At 39.5% G+C, this 15,795-nt stretch overlaps 1 protein-coding gene across 1 annotated transcript in view; it reads right to left on the reverse strand.

Moving 5' to 3' along the window:
• Positions 1–3,881: 3,881 nt before the first annotated feature.
• GLCCI1 (glucocorticoid induced 1) overlaps positions 3,882–15,795 on the reverse strand; it is a gene marked incomplete at its 5' end in the record, with an annotated part of 71,645 nt that continues 59,731 nt past the window's right edge. Inside the window, 2 exons of the mRNA XM_032304418.1 lie at positions 3,882–6,815; positions 8,017–8,137. Coding sequence (XP_032160309.1) covers positions 6,470–6,815; positions 8,017–8,137 — 467 coding nt within the window. The remainder of the gene's footprint in view (positions 6,816–8,016; positions 8,138–15,795) is intronic.

Genomic DNA, 15,795 nt, shown 5'->3' on the forward strand with positions numbered 1-15,795 from the left:
TGGAAAAGGAATCGTTTCTCCATACAGTAGCTCCCAGGGTGGTCACAGGGAAGGGAGGCACAGGAGACCACACCAAGCTTTTGTCTGTAATCAAATGGGCAGATTGAGAGTGAGTTAAGATTAGCCCGTTTGCCTTGATTTCAGTCCATATGGAAAATGGCAGGCTGTTTATTGCCACACATGAGCCGTGTCCTTTCTTAACTTTTGTCCCTTGAGTGTAACCCTTTTCCTTCACACAGTGGAAGAGAAAACCCGAGAAATGGTTTGCCTTTCCTGCATGAAGCCTCCTCCCCATTTGGCAGGTCCTGTGGAGCCCTACATCTACCTTTTATCCCGCCTGCTTCCAGACAGTGGTTTGAAATAACATCCATTGCCTACAGAACCTTACCCAATTCTGGCCAAAGGAATGTCATCAAAGTCTTGCTTAAAACTGATGCCAAGACTTGAGTAGAATTTATAGTGTGAAACGGGACCCATTCCTTATCAGAAAATCATTTGTAGGAAAAGTGATCTAATTATTCAAATTCTTAGTGCTAAGAAAATGGCTGTTTTAAATGGGAGGGTCCACCACCACACTGATCTGGAACCTTTCAAACAACCTTCCTCTCTTTGAGAGATACAAAGGCCAGCGAAACGGAATAGGCAGTTTTAGAACCAATGGGTCACCAGCGTCCCATTAAGGAAAAAAACTAAGACATTCAAGGTGGAAATACTTCTCATTTTCTTGAGATCCTTTTTCTTTTTTTCCAGCATTGAAAACTGATCACCTGATCACCCACCTCTTCTTGGATCATTTTCCACAGGGAATGGTTTCCTCCGAGGATTTAATTTCTCTCCCCATTGTCTTGGATGAGAGTTTAATATTAAACAAGATAACTCTTAGGCATACACAGTATATGTAACGTTGTGAGTTGTTCAAATAACAAAACAAAATCCTGTATGAGGAAGCTTTATCTTCAACCTAGTTCAACATGGTTTTTTGTTTGTTGGTGGTGTTTTTTTTTTTTTTAAGAATTTATTTGTCAGAGAGAGAAAGAGTGCACGCGCACACAAGCAAGGGAAGAGGCAGGCAGAGGGAGAAACAGGCTCCGTGCCCAGCAAGGAGTCTGACCTGGGACTCAATCCCAGGACCCTGGGATCACGACCTGAGCCAAAGTCAGACGCTTAACTGACTGAGCCACCCAGGTGTCCCCCACAGGGCTTTTTTCAAGAAGTATTTATTTTAAAAAGGGCAAGCCTCACTTTCTGGACCGAGGGGACATTATGGCATAATAAGACCCTAGGTGAGATCTCGGTGGCAGTAATGGGTCTATGTGGTTGGGGAAGAGGGGCACAGGGCACTGCTGTGTTGTATTATTTATCTAACCCTATGTAAGAAATTACCCCCAAATTCAGCACCTAAACACCTTAGAAGCACCTCAAAACAACAAACTGCTGATCTCACAGGGTTTCAGAATTTCGGGAACCCAGGCGTGGTTTAGCAGGTCTGGCTCAAGGTCTGTCATGAGGCTGCAGCCAAGCTGCCGGCTGGGGTTGCAGTCATCTCAAGGCTCCGCTGGGGCTGAAGGATCTGCTTCCAAGCTCACCCACATGGCTGCTGGCAGGGGCCCTCAGTTCCTCGTTAGCTGGCAGCCAACGCTCCTTGCCATGTGGGCCTCTCCCCACAGACTTCCCGAGTATCCTCACAGCAGAGCTTCTCCCATAGCAAGTGATCCACGAGAGTACACGCCCAAGACAGAAGCCTTTTTACAACCTGATCTTGCAAGTGACAGCCATCACTGCCACACTCCATTCGTTAAGTCCAGCCCACACTTCAAGGGGAGGAAAATGAAGCTCTACCTCTCTGAGGGGAGTATCAAAGAATTTGTGGATATATTTAAAAAGCCACCATGTTATGATGCAAGTTGTCTATATCTAGTTTACTCTTTGGTCTCCGGCAAAGGTCAGCACATTTTTTTCTGTAAAGGACCAGATAGTAAAATATTATTTTAGGCATTGTGGGCCAGAATGTCTCTATTGCAAAATAGCCATAATTTATACATGACTGAGTGTGGCTTTGTTCAAGTCAGATTTTATTTACAAAAAAAAAGGCGTGGGGCAGATTTGGCCACAAGCAGGAGTTGGTTGACACCTGGTCTATAGCTATAGAGGTTATTGGAAGTCTAGTATACTAAATGATTTTGTTTCCTTGCCATCGGAATTCCATTTCTAAAGAAATTCGTCCATAAGACAGCTGTCTGATCTGCAGCTTGAAATTTAACTGTGAAATAATAGGAAGACAGAAAGGCAAATATGAGAGGTTTAGGTGGAAAAAAACTTCAGGACATGGGATTCCAATTGTCCTCTGGGAAAAAGGAAGAATTGGAATATAAAGGCAAAGAGCTGATTTAGTACCACATGGGACAAGAGAGTGTCTTCATTCCATTTAATCAATGAAGTGGAGATGAGACAAGAAGTCTGAGAGGAGACGTCCTCTAGAAAACCAGAACTGGGGTGCTAGATGATAGCATTCCAGGTGTGACTCAAGGTGTGAATTAAAGGACCCATCTTCACACACACACACACACACACACACACACACACACTTGAGAGTCCCACAGATGGGGTCGAAGGGAGGAGCTGCTGGGAACATGGGAATAATGGCACTTCAGAGTTGGAAGGGGTGGGGGCAAAGTTAATTTTGCACTATTCACAAACTTCAAGTGATTAGTTTTAGCTAACACAAGGCTAAGCATCTACGTTCTTAGGATCTATTTTCCCCCTCCATGTCCTTTAGCTTTTTGTTTTGTTTTGTTTTTAGTTCCTTGGGTTTAATTTTGCAACTTGTTCCTAATTTTTTCCTCAGGGCTGTTTCAGCTTATATGACCGAGTCAAGCCTAGACAGAGCTGAGAATTCCACTTTTCCTTCAGTCACCTGAAATAAACTTCTAACCTAAGATAGTTTCCTGCCTAAATTATGTGTCATCCTCAAGAAGGTGGTTGAGAAAACTGAGGGTTGCTGGGGGGAGGGTGGTAGGGAGAAGGGGGGTGGGGTTATGGACATTGGGGAGGGTATGTGCTGTGGTGAGTGCTGTGAAGTGTGTAAACCTGGTGATTCAGACCTGTACCCCTGGGGTTAATAATAGATTATATGTTAATTAAAAAAAAATAAAAAAGAAGGTGGTTGATAAATCTCACCATTAAAAAAAATTACGTTTTACTTTTTTTTCAGCGCAAAGCACAGCCACGTTATTTTTAAGTTAATCTTAAAGGTAAAATCTTAACAACCTCTTTGATGAGATGTGCTTCAGAAAGGAACACTCTGCTAGTAAATTATTTCTCAAAGAGGTTTGTTTTTGCTCTCAGGCGGTGGCCTGAGACCAAAATGGGGCCTATTATGACCCTATTTGGATAGCTGGGCATAACATCAACACTCCTTTGTTCTGTTAAGGTTTTCTCCCTCTTCTCCCAATCTAAAGCTAAACGAAGAGTAAAAAATTAAAAATTTTGCCAGTTTCCTTTGCAGGGAATACCCCACACTTCCTTTGAGGTGATGTCACTGAATTTAAACAAATTATTTCCATAAATAATTCCTGGTTATAAAATAAAGACGTGGGGGACAGTGTTTTCTCTCTTTAAGGGGCTCACAGCTGGGAAACCAGTACAAAGACTCAGAGCTTTAGTCATCCAGCTTCTTACCTTGTGATGGAAAGTATGCAAATGACCTGTCCAGAAGACATCAGACTGTGGAAATCTGATCCAGTCAGAGTCCCTCCAGTGCCAGAGATGCAGGTCAGGAATTCAGTGAGCACTGGATACCGTCGCCATCAACCTGATCTGAGTCCCTCTCTGTCAAGGTAAGATGCTAACAACCCAGTCTTTCCAAAGATATATGTGAACTATTCCAGTTTTACTAATAACTTTATTTAAATAAGACACAGGAACTTCTATACCGAAAAAATACAAAACAAAAGCCACACATTTCCTTGTGTAAAGCCATATTGTATGGTAACTCCAATACTGTTCAGCGCAGTGGCTAGAATTAAACAGTACAACTATATACAAAATTTAAACAATTTCTGACAAATTTCTACAGCTGGATGTAGGATACATTTGAGCTCAACAACTTCTGGGAAGTTTACGTGGCAAAGCATACGCTTTAGCACATTTGGTTCAAAACTTTAATATATGCTAAGAACAAATGTACAACACAATTAATATTTAGTTTCTCATGAGAAAATAAAAAGCACATGTCACTATAAATATCGTACATCAGATTTCATCACCAAAAAACCATTCAGTCCATCTTTCAGAAATTGATACTGATACACTATTGCATCATATTTGGACAAAAGCAGAGCTTAAGATCAACACATTATGTAATGCTAAACCAGATATCAGAAGTTAATGGAGCTCATATTTATCTTACAGAACTAATAATTTTCTCCCTTTAACCATAATCTACAAAATATAGTATTTTCATCAAGGCCTGAGATTATTAGGGTTAAAGGTGTCTGCTGCTGAAGAGATTGTTTTAAAAGGTTCCCCTGTGAAAATGGCAAAAGTAAACTGAGTCCTTTTCCATGACAGTCTCCTACAATATAACACTGACTAATTTTAAAGGAGCCAGAATGCACCTTCAGGAGAGAATATTACTGCAAACTTTGGTGGAAAGAAGATAATTGGGATCATGACAAAATAATACACAGAATACATACACACGCAAACATATACATATACATATATATATATATAATTTCTTAAAAAAAAAAATCAATGGTGTTGCTTTCTTCTCTATCACCTCTTCCTTCTTCAACCTCCTCAGAAAATAAAACAAAGAAACCCCAAGGAATGACTGAAGGGAACTGAAACGTTCCTGTGACTGTAAGCACCTTATTCCCCTAATTCTTAAGAAAACAGTGCCATATACTGTAGGTACAGATGAAACAACTCTATGCTTTACTGAACTAAAAGCAATGGAATAAAAATACAAAAACTTCCCTTTGCTTTTGGAGACTCTCTTTGTGCTGCAGGAAACAAAGTCTGAGAGTTGGGCTCTTCCACTGACCAACTGGGATTATCTAGGGCTCTCATCACACAACTTCGTTGAGAATTCAGGTCGAGTCTGCAAGTGCAAGGCGATTTACTTGGGTTTTTGCTTTACTTTGCACATCTGAAATACTAACAGAACCATCCATGATACTGTGAGGAGAGGCTTGAAGAGACAGCTGCAAACTACTGCTTTTCTAAGTCACCAAACAACCAGCTTTCTGTGCTGCACTGCTTCTGAGACCCACACATTCTCTCTCCACATGAATGCAACTCATGCACCTCAACTGCTGGAGGAAACCAAGAACCGAAAAGTGTGACATTTGTAAACCCTCAAGTTAAAGAACTTCCGAGAGAGAAACTGAACATTAATAATGCCTTTAGCTAAAACAGCACTTTGTGACTTTGCTGGCCAATATAAACAAAAAAATCTCACCCATCCCTTGTGAGAGTTCACTTTTTTTTGCAATTAAACCTAGACTTTCTTGTTAAATTCCAACACACACAATTGGAATGTTTATGTACAGCCTGGTACCAGAGACACTTCATTTGCAACATTGTAACAGTCAGGAACTGAGCAACACCTGAATTTGTTTAAAAAAAAAAAAAAAAAGCCACATGTACACATGTTGAAACAGTGAATTCAACAGTTGTGTTTTACTTGTAACCGCACGACAAAAGTGATGTCAGACACCACAGATTTGCTGGTTCTCCTCATGTTCACCCATGTCCAGGATTATTGTTCTCCTAGGGTTGAATGCACTTCTTATTCGAAGAATGTGGAATGTAATGAGGAAAGGGAAATGCATAAAATAAGGAAAGGCAAAAGAGTGATGTTCCCTCTTTAGCTTTTTAGCTGTGAAATATTTAATATCCCAATATGATATACATTCCAAGTTACCTGAGTTTAGACTTCAACTGAAGTACCTGAAGCTAGGCCATAGGGTGGGCACTGTGCAACTGTTGTGGCCATTTACTTATTTATTTTTTTGCATTGTATGTATTATAGAAGTTAGAAACGAACACCTGGATCAATTGTAAACATAATCCTGAAGTACAGTATTTTCCATAGGACAAAACACAGCAAGACATTTTCTATTTAGACAGGCAACTTTTTGATATAGAGCTTATTTATACTGAAGAATTTGGAACAAAACACAGGACACAGTACTAATCTGTCAAACATACTATGAAATGCATAGTCTCCACTTAAAACGCTGAATGACACACACATTTTGCAAGCAGTCCTGCTTTCCACAAAAACTGCTGAATAGGAGTTCCGTCCCTGCCAAGATCAGTGTTAAGAGATACTTTCTGATGCTGATAAGTATTCTGTTGGTGGTGGTGGTGTTCTGAAAGTTTGTCACTCCATGCAGATAAGCTGTCTGAGGTCTAGTTCCTAATCCGTGAAGGTAGGGTAGAGGCCAGCTCCCCCTCGGTTTTAGATGATCACATAGTTCTGAGCAGAGATGTGCTCCTCGCCCTGCAGGTCCTGCAGGAGCTGCTGCTGCTGGGATGGCTGTTGGACGGAGGCCTCCATGGTGCCCACCGAGCTGGTGTCGTCGGAAAGAGACGTAAAGGAAACCCGGGAGGAGAGCTGCTCGACGGTCAGAGTGGCCAGGGCTGAGCTCTGGCCTGAATTAGGAGAGTTCTTGAGCATCAGGTCGGAGGCAGGTAAGAGAGGGCCTAGAAGTTTTACAGGACAGAAAGCTGATCCGGTGGGGATGAAATTAACCTTGTTTTTGTCAGGACATGAAAAGAGAGGGGCTGAGATAGGCTGACGAGACCTAAAACCGTAAAAGAAAATGACATTTACAATCACGAAAAGCTTCCAAGCTTTCTGAATTAGCTGGAGTTCTCTACGACAGCTACAATGTGAATGGCGGGGAATGAGTTAAGTGTACACAGAGGGGTAAACATCTTCCATAGCACAAGTCAGCTGGCAGACTACGGATGTACACAGCACCAAGTGATATTTGAGACGAAAGGATTTCAAAAGGACTGGGCAATTTTTTTCCGAGATCATTAGTTTGCTTTCAATCATTCAGGAAGATGGAAAAACGTCCTACATTATAGTTGAAGATTATGCCACGTTAGAATGACCATTTCTGCTAAGGAAAAGTATAATGGGAGAGGGATTACCTAATCATATATTTGGTTTTAAGCACTTTCTCCTTTTTCTGCATCACTATACAAGCTTCTACTAACAAATCAGGGGGTTAAAAAAAAAGAGTTTCAGGAATTTCGCAAAGAGCAAGTCAGCCCAACAGAGCAGGGTCCTCAAGACTTTCCTCCCCTCCCATTCCCAGGAACTAAGCCATCAACTCCTGCAAGACCGGTCTCTGTCCCCTTCCAGGTTGCAAGAGTACAGCGGCCTTCCCCAGGCACCTGTACTGGGACAAAGGGATGAGTGAGTCCAACAGCCACACAGTCTCACACAGTCTTTTTTTTTTTTTTTTTTCCCCCTGAGCTAGTCTGCCAAGTATTTACAGCATGAACCTCTTTTCCTTTAATTTCTAATTTATGAAATTTCAAAAAGAAAAAAATCTGTGGATGAGATGTCTACATTAAACGAATACACATGCTAGATGTGTCTACAGGGAGACAAGTTAGTTTCCTTCTGGCTTATGGGATCCTGTCATAAGGCCAGCCATCTTAGATACTAACTTTGCCGCTGAACACCTTCCTGTTAGCCATCCAAATTAGTAGAGCTTTGGAAAGGATAATTCGTAGTGATTAAAAAATAGACCTTTTAGGTTGTAGGGATAAGTTTCCAAGCTTTTTTGTATTTAGCTTATGTATTTCCAACACGTAGGCTCCAATTCTCCACTAAGATCCCTTCTGCCTATTCAATTCTCTTTTCATAATTTGGTTTTAAAAAACGCATTATCAGCTGGATGGAGTAGTTGATTCATCTGTAATCAACTGGTCTCAGTAAAAAGCTTTACAGCTTTGCAGATCCCAGCTGATAGAAAAGACATTACTTACGCCAGTTCCTCAAAGACCTTCACTCGCTCACATCCCTCTGGGGGCTCCCGTTTGAACATGTAGCTGTTGTTTGGTTTGGGAGATGAAGCGTACTTGGGTAACGGTGAGCTACTCCCACTGTCTGTAAATTTAAAGCAGTTATATTAACTAGTGATTGAAAGCTCTTTTAAATTAAGTTTGATTTCCAAACAAGCAGCCTTTTGCCCAGTTTATCCACTACGGCCCCTCTGCTTCCACCACAGAACTTCCTTTATTGCACAGCTATTACTAACAGCCTCACGTAGTACATTTCTTAGAAATATAAGCTTCGATGCAACAGTAATCTGCCATACCACGGAACATAAAAGGGCGTTATTTTGGTCAGAAATTGCATTTTGAATAAAGTAGAACTATAATCTGCAAAACAAATACAGCGGTATGTATTTCAAAATGTAAATGAATGGGATAATATGTATAAATCATGCGAGAGAATTATAAGAGATTATAATACAGGGTACTCTGTTTTCTCACTGTCCAACCAATTTAATTAAAAATTTTAGCATGTGGAATAATCTTCATTACAAATGTTCCTAGCAGAAACATTACTTTTCTTAAACACCACAAATAAATGTATGCAGGGAAAAAACAAGTTTACAACACATAATGTCTTTTTCCCTTAGCCCACTATGAAAACAGAATTTGCTCAGAATTTCTCCTTTAAAAGGTCTTATATAAAAGACTTTTTCCAGCAGTTTGTATTTTTGCAACTCAAAGCATGAGAAATCTAAAAGCATCTCTACCTAATATGTTTTCTTCACATTTTTGACCAAAAAAAGAAAATGGTCTATTCATGAAAGGCCATAAAACCTATATGTAATTTCTCCCTTTCCTACCTGGCAAAGGATTTTGGAAATTCAAATCCACCAAAATGTGTCATTATCTTTGTAAGATGCCAAGCTGTAAAGTCAGTAACATACCTGTATAAATAGAATAGTCCCATTTAAACAAATTCTGACTTAATGCAAACCAATCCCCACTGCTAAAATACTAAGCTCACATTCTGTTGAGATGTATGATTTTTACGTATATTTCTGAAAGCTGGCATTGGCATCATAATTATGTTTGTCACAATTTTGATGAGTTGCTTTAGTTTAGGCTACAGAACACAGCACAATATTCAGAATCTGAATAATAGCGATGTTTTTATCATCATTAATGAACTATAATACATGCTTAGAAAGTAGACTCTTGAGGCGCACTTAGTGTATTTGGTGAATGATTCAAAGAGCATCTATGTTAGTCTTGGGAATGGAGATGCGTGCTTAGGTTTAAATATGGCAATAACTCTGGGAAATCACTATCTACAAAAGGCCACACCACTGTGAAACCTAAAAAACCACAGTTTCTCTGTCACTACTGTTACAGATGTTCCTACAGACCTTTGGAAGAAACTGGGTCTTAGAATTAAGTTTGGTTTTTTCACGTGCCATTCAGATTTAAGGATTTTCTTAAAATTTTTTAACATTCATCTTACATTACTTACACAAATGCGAGGCAGCAGGAAGAATATAAATTTTCTCTCGTAGGTGGTTGCACAACATAACTAACCTGGCTAGAGTCTGAGTTTGCTGTTCTCTACTTGAGTGAGGCCAGATGGAAAAGACTGGTCCACAGTCAAAAAGTGGTGAGAACAAGGCCTTGAGCTCGTTGTAATAAAGCCTGACCCCGCTTTCCCGTCCAAGCAGCAAAAAGGCCCATAGAGGCAATGCAAGGCAAAGGAGAGAAGATGTGTGACGCCTCTGGGGAGCTTCCTGTTGGTGACAGCAGAACCCAGGAAGGGCACAACTGGCCTGAAGTCGTGGGCTCGACAGCTATGACAAGCTTTTTTGGGCTTTGAGCGGCAGTGTGACCGTGTCAGTGGTCAAGGACTCTCCCCATCAGCATGTCAGAAAAGTCATCTTGGCCAGTTTCCTGGGCTCTCCTTCTGTACGACATCACCAAGCTGACTGCAGGATTTCTCTCCTGCAGTAATGGCTTCAAGGGACTCTTCCAGGACTGAAAACTAGATGTGAGTTGGACAGTCTACAAAACTGTCTTCTTATTAACATCTACAATAAATCAAATAGTGTTTCTTCCTAAATTTTTTCTAATTTCAGAGGCTTATATATATGTATTTTTAAAGATTTTATTTATTTATTTGACACAGAGAGAGAGATCACAAGTAGGCAGAGCAGCAGGCAGAGACAGAGGAGAAGCAGGCTCCCTGCTGAGCAGAGAGCCCGATGCGGGACTCGATCCCAGGACCCTGAGATCACGACCTGAGCCGAAGGCAGCGGCTTAATCCACTGAGCCACCCAGGCACCCCACAGAGACTTATATTTTTAAAATTTTACCCACTTAAACATTCTTGTTCTTTTTGGGGGGATGGGGGGCTGTTTAATATTAAACAATAAATATACTGCTATCTTAGAAAGATAATATTCAGTACTATTATATCTCTTTGCCTCTTCAATGAAAAAAGTTGGGTTTTCAAAAGAGACTCTTAATGTCACAAAACAAACTGAGGGTGTCCGGGGGGAGGGGTGTTGGGGTCATGGACATTTGGGAGGGTATGTGCTATAGTGAGTGCTGTGAAGTATGTAAACCTGGTGATTCAAAGACCTGTACCCCTGGGGCTAATAATATATGTTTATTAAAAAATTAAAAAAATTTTTTTTTAAAAGTTGGGTTTTGTTGTTGAGAATATATATATCTAACATTTATTTGAATGTCTGGTGGTCTGGAATGACAAAGCTTGGGAAAAAAAAAATTGAAACCAACAGATTTGTTCAATCTGGAGTTTTTTCCTCAGGTGAGTATGCAATCTGGTAGAAAGCAAAGAGGAAGAGAAAATGGAGACACCCTGTCTGTGGTTTCAGCTCTGTCACTAGTTGTATAACTTTGAACACAAATGCCTTTCTGAGCTTCTAGAAAACTAAAGGAATTACCACTCCTAACTAAAATCCTGTGGCATTTTTAAGGGTCCCAACAAGGGTCCTATTTTTTTGTTTACAAAGTGGCATTATTTAAAAACAACATCACACATAGGGGTACCCAGGTGGTACAGTCAGTTAAGTGTCTGATTCTTGGTTTCAGCTCAGGTTGTGATCTCAGGGTTGTGATATCAAGCCCCTCATTGGGCTCCATGCTCAGAACAGAGTCTGCCTAAGACTCTCCCTGTCCCTCCCCCACACTCACTCTCTCTAAAGTAAATAATAAATAAATAAATAAAAACAACTCACAGGAACAACTATTCTATCCATTTCAGACTTGGAGTCTTTAACGGATTCATTCAAACCTCTGTGTTGAGTTTAATGAAGAGTTCAGTAACAGAACATAAATGTGAGGTAAGCATGTCTGCTCAGGAACTTCAAGATGAAAAGTCTCACAGTAATCTTAATTCAATCCTTCTTGTTCACAAGCATGATAAATTTTCACATTCTGTTATCTCTTAGTAGGAAATAACTAGACATTTAGTTCACATTAAATGTTACTTTATATTCCTACAACATCATAGCCAATGTCAATTAATAAAATGAAATGTAACAAATATGATTCTGTCTGTCTGTATTTATAATAGTCTTACCTATCTCTTTAAAGAATCACCCAACTCTGAAAATCAGGAGTATGGAACTATTTTATTGGCTGTTATAATAGCTAATACTTATACATGTGTACCATATTTACCATTAAAATACAAGTAGCTTATCAAATATTTCTGAACTCATGATGAGTTAAAACTTGAAAAAATTAGAGGTGTTTTAGACAATGGAATTCCACAGAGAAACAGTATTTTTTTTAAACTACATGTACTTTTATAGTTTTCTGAATCTCTCCTTATATATGGCCTTCATTATTTCTGGTCTATTAAATATGGTCCACAATTTCAGCATAAAAAATCATATTATTCAGTTAAGTCATTCTGCAGGTAGGTATGTAAAATCTTTGCTATGGTTCTATTCTAGCCTGAAGTCTTTAGATGTCTCTTACTATCAGATCACTTTATCAAATGAAGCAAAATTAGTACTAAAACAAGCTATGCAATTACAGAGCAGCAGTTCTTAACTCTGGTTTCACATTAGACTCATTAGGAGAGGTTTCAAAAATACCAATAAATATCACTGTCCAGACCTCATCTTTAAGATATTCTAATTTAATTAGTCTGGGATTCCTCCCCAGCATGTGCTCCCCTCCTCCACTTTTTTTGGTAAAACCCCCACACGCTTTTAACAGAGTCAAATTTGAAAGCCAATCATGAAAAGGTCAAAACACTGGTTTGGAATCAGGCTGCCTTGCCTGACTTCTACCAGGCCTGACACCTAGGAAAAGTCTGATTCCTTTTTTGATCTACAAAATGGAACTACTGATACGTAGCTATGAAAAACATGTATAAAAGAATCAAGACGATGCCTGAAACATAGTGAACTCTCAATAAATATGACTTTAACAGAAGCAAGCACATGTTGTTCCTAGTTTGCTAATTTAAAATGGTGAACCATCCAGAAATTAAGCACCTATTCTACTTTTTCTCAGCAGAAGAGAGGAATAAGAAAGTTATTTTTAAAAGATCCACGCATTCTACTTCTATTCAGGTGTATAAAGGTAAGATTTGGTGTCTGGTAGGGAGGCAGGGGAACACGTGGACTACCAGATTCCCCCGTTGAGACTGCCCAGCATAGATTCTGCCAGTTCATAATGTCATCCTCTATTATCCTGAAATTCAAATCAATGTCTAAAGCGGACTCTAGATTCTTCTACAAAGATCTAACCAGGAGAACGTCCTTCTTATTCTATCTTCACAGTGGAGTAAGAGTCTGGTAAGTGAGAGCAGAGTTCCACCAAAACTATACTCAATGACAGATGAGAAGCATAATGAAAAGGTAGCCAATAGAGTTAGATTAGAAGTATGACTGACTAAAAATAGGACCTAGATAATTACTACTCTAGTATTAAAATTACTTCTTTTGCTTCAGGAAATGAAATTATCAGCTGCAGTGTGGTTCGACAACCTAATGTAATCAGGAGAGAACACAAAACTGTATAGCATTCCTTGGCAACAAATTCTGGAACCTGTTGTTATTGCCAACTGCATTGAAAATGCGTTCAGTTAACTCCAAGACCAAATTGGAAACAAGTAAGGAGAAAATTTGGCTTTTACAAGTAGTCTCTAAGGTGTCTCTAAAATTTCAAAGTCAACCTTTAAGAGAAGGTTACAGGATTTTAATAAAACAAGACATCAGCTGTAGCTAGTATCTCCCTTAGACCAGCATTCAATAAAGAAGGTAAGGTCCTTACATTTTTGAACTCTGCTTCAAGTAAGACTGTGTTTTGAATACTGGGCTTAACTTACATTCCAAATGTTTGGTTCCATTAATCAAATAATTGTCATATGGGGGGAGGTGTTTTAATCACTTACTGTTCCTTAAGTATTTACTGAATTAACAATTTGTAAATTAAGCACACAAATCACAGCTGCTCCTTTATTTTTGTGTATCACAGTAAGTGCAAACTTTTTTCCACAAACAATCCTGATATGCAGAACAGGGCTTATAATTATTGACTTGAAGTGGGACCTAGAGTTGTTGATATGCTAACTGGTCACACTGAATTTGCCTATCTGACATGGCAGTTAAAAATGAAAGCAAAATAGTTTATTGAACACAGTCCTCAAACCAATTTATAGACTAAAATCCTGCCTCTTTTAAATATAAATCACAATAGTTACACTGAAAGTAAATTTCAGATTATACAGAATATTTTATAGCTTTAGATGTAATTAAGATTCTCTAAAAAAATCTTAAAAAAAAAAAAGAAAAAAGGGCACCTGGGTGGCTCATTTGGTTAAGCAACTACCTTCGGCTCAGGTCATGATCCTGGAGTCCTGGGATCGAGTCCCCATAGGGCTCCCAGCTCGGCGGGGAGTCTGTTTCTCCCTCTGACCTCTCCCCTCTCAAATAAAAAAATAAAAAATCTTTAAAAAAATAAAAGTAATTGAGATTCTTAGGAAAATCATTCTGATACAATCTTAGTTTTTATACTCTTGAGCTTTCTAAATGGAAATATTTCCAGGATGTCAGTTTTCAGAAAGCTAAAATACACTGTTCATATTAAACTGTGTGCTAACGGGGAAAAATAAACACTTATAATAAAAATTTCACTGTAATTTTAAATGTTCACTTAAATATTTACTGAGCACTTAACTATGTGCAAAATAGAAGGCAAAGCAAAATGCTTTAAATGTTGTCTTACTGTATTAGGTAAAACTCAGTATTTACTCTGCCCACCCCCTTCTTGCTAAAGAAAAATGGAATTATAATGTCTTTGGGCAGAAACCAACATAGAATCTTAGACTTACCACTATTTTCTCCTTAAAGCCTATTCCTTCTTTGATACTCAGTGCCTAATTAATGGTGGTTAATCACCTTCTGCATCTTCCAAACTAGAACTCTGTTAGAACCTGGCCTTTCCCCTCCCGTACCTCATCCTTCGATCAGCCAGCCACCAGGCGCTGCTGACTCCTCTTCAGTCCCTGTCCTCCAAGTCCTCTGCAGACCCCAGTCTCGCTCTGCCCTGCACCTGTGGTTTCCCAACTCAGGGCACAAAACAATCTGCTGACATGCAGGAATATTAGAACACTTACATATATGCTTACTTTCTCTCTTTAGAAATAAGAAAGTTTGCTTCGCTAGTACATATTTAGTTTGTGGACTGAATTAAATACATACATAACTTAGAAATATCTGAACAGATTCAACATTGCTAAAAGAACACGTGATAAATAAGTTTGGAGACTACAGGACCAGACTATTTAAATAGCACCTTATCTTGTCCTTCTGCTGTCTCCAGTTCTGTAGTTCCACCTGCGTGTGGCCTTTAAAGATAAAGCTGGTCATGTCTTTTAGCTAACAAAGATCTGTGCTTGGTCTGTCATTTCTCTTCAGAAGGCCTACAAGGCCCCTTATGAAACAGCGACCATTCAACCTCTCTCCTCTCGCTGCTTTCTGCTCCCCACCCTTCACCCCTGTGTTCTAACCACACAGTTTCTGACTGTTCTCCACACACCCGGACCTTTCACAGCTGAATGCCTGCATAAGGCTATTCTTCCTGCAAGAGTAGCCAGTAGTTGTAGGAGGTTCCTACAGAAGATCACTGTTGGACTCCAAAGAATTTAGGAAAGTTACTTCATTTTCAACACCCTCAGATTCCCCTTTCTTAAAATAACGACACTGTCCCCTACTCATAAGATTGTGGTAATATTACAGGAGATGACAAAAGTAAAATCACCCGAGCACATCTGATCACTGCAATAATCCTATGAGGCAGGTACCACCATTATCCCTAATTTATAGGTAAGAAACTGAGATACAGAGAGGTTGAGTAACTCGCCCAAGGACACATGATTTGGTAAGTGGCAGAGCAGGGATTCAACCCAGCTGTACCCGAGTCGGAGCTCATTACCATTAGGCTCTCTGTCTTACTACGTTTTGATCTAGCTCAACTTAGTGCCCTCACTGGAGATATGAGGAGGGGAAGAGATGATTGATCACATTCCTTCTGTCTAATGGTCCATGCTTCTAATTGAAATCTTATAGCTCAGGTAACAGGTTCATTGGACCTGCCTTCTATTAGTCTCACAAGGGGACAAGGTACAAGGAACGGCCTCTATGTGTTGATATTCTTAAAGAAACACAAAAGATAACAGGGAGAAAAAAATTAAATAGATCCCCTTTTCCTCTAATCTAGCTGATACCCTATTTTCTC

Source organism: Mustela erminea, chromosome 11 (genome assembly GCF_009829155.1).
Source record: "Mustela erminea isolate mMusErm1 chromosome 11, mMusErm1.Pri, whole genome shotgun sequence".
NCBI lineage: Eukaryota > Metazoa > Chordata > Mammalia > Carnivora > Mustelidae > Mustela > Mustela erminea.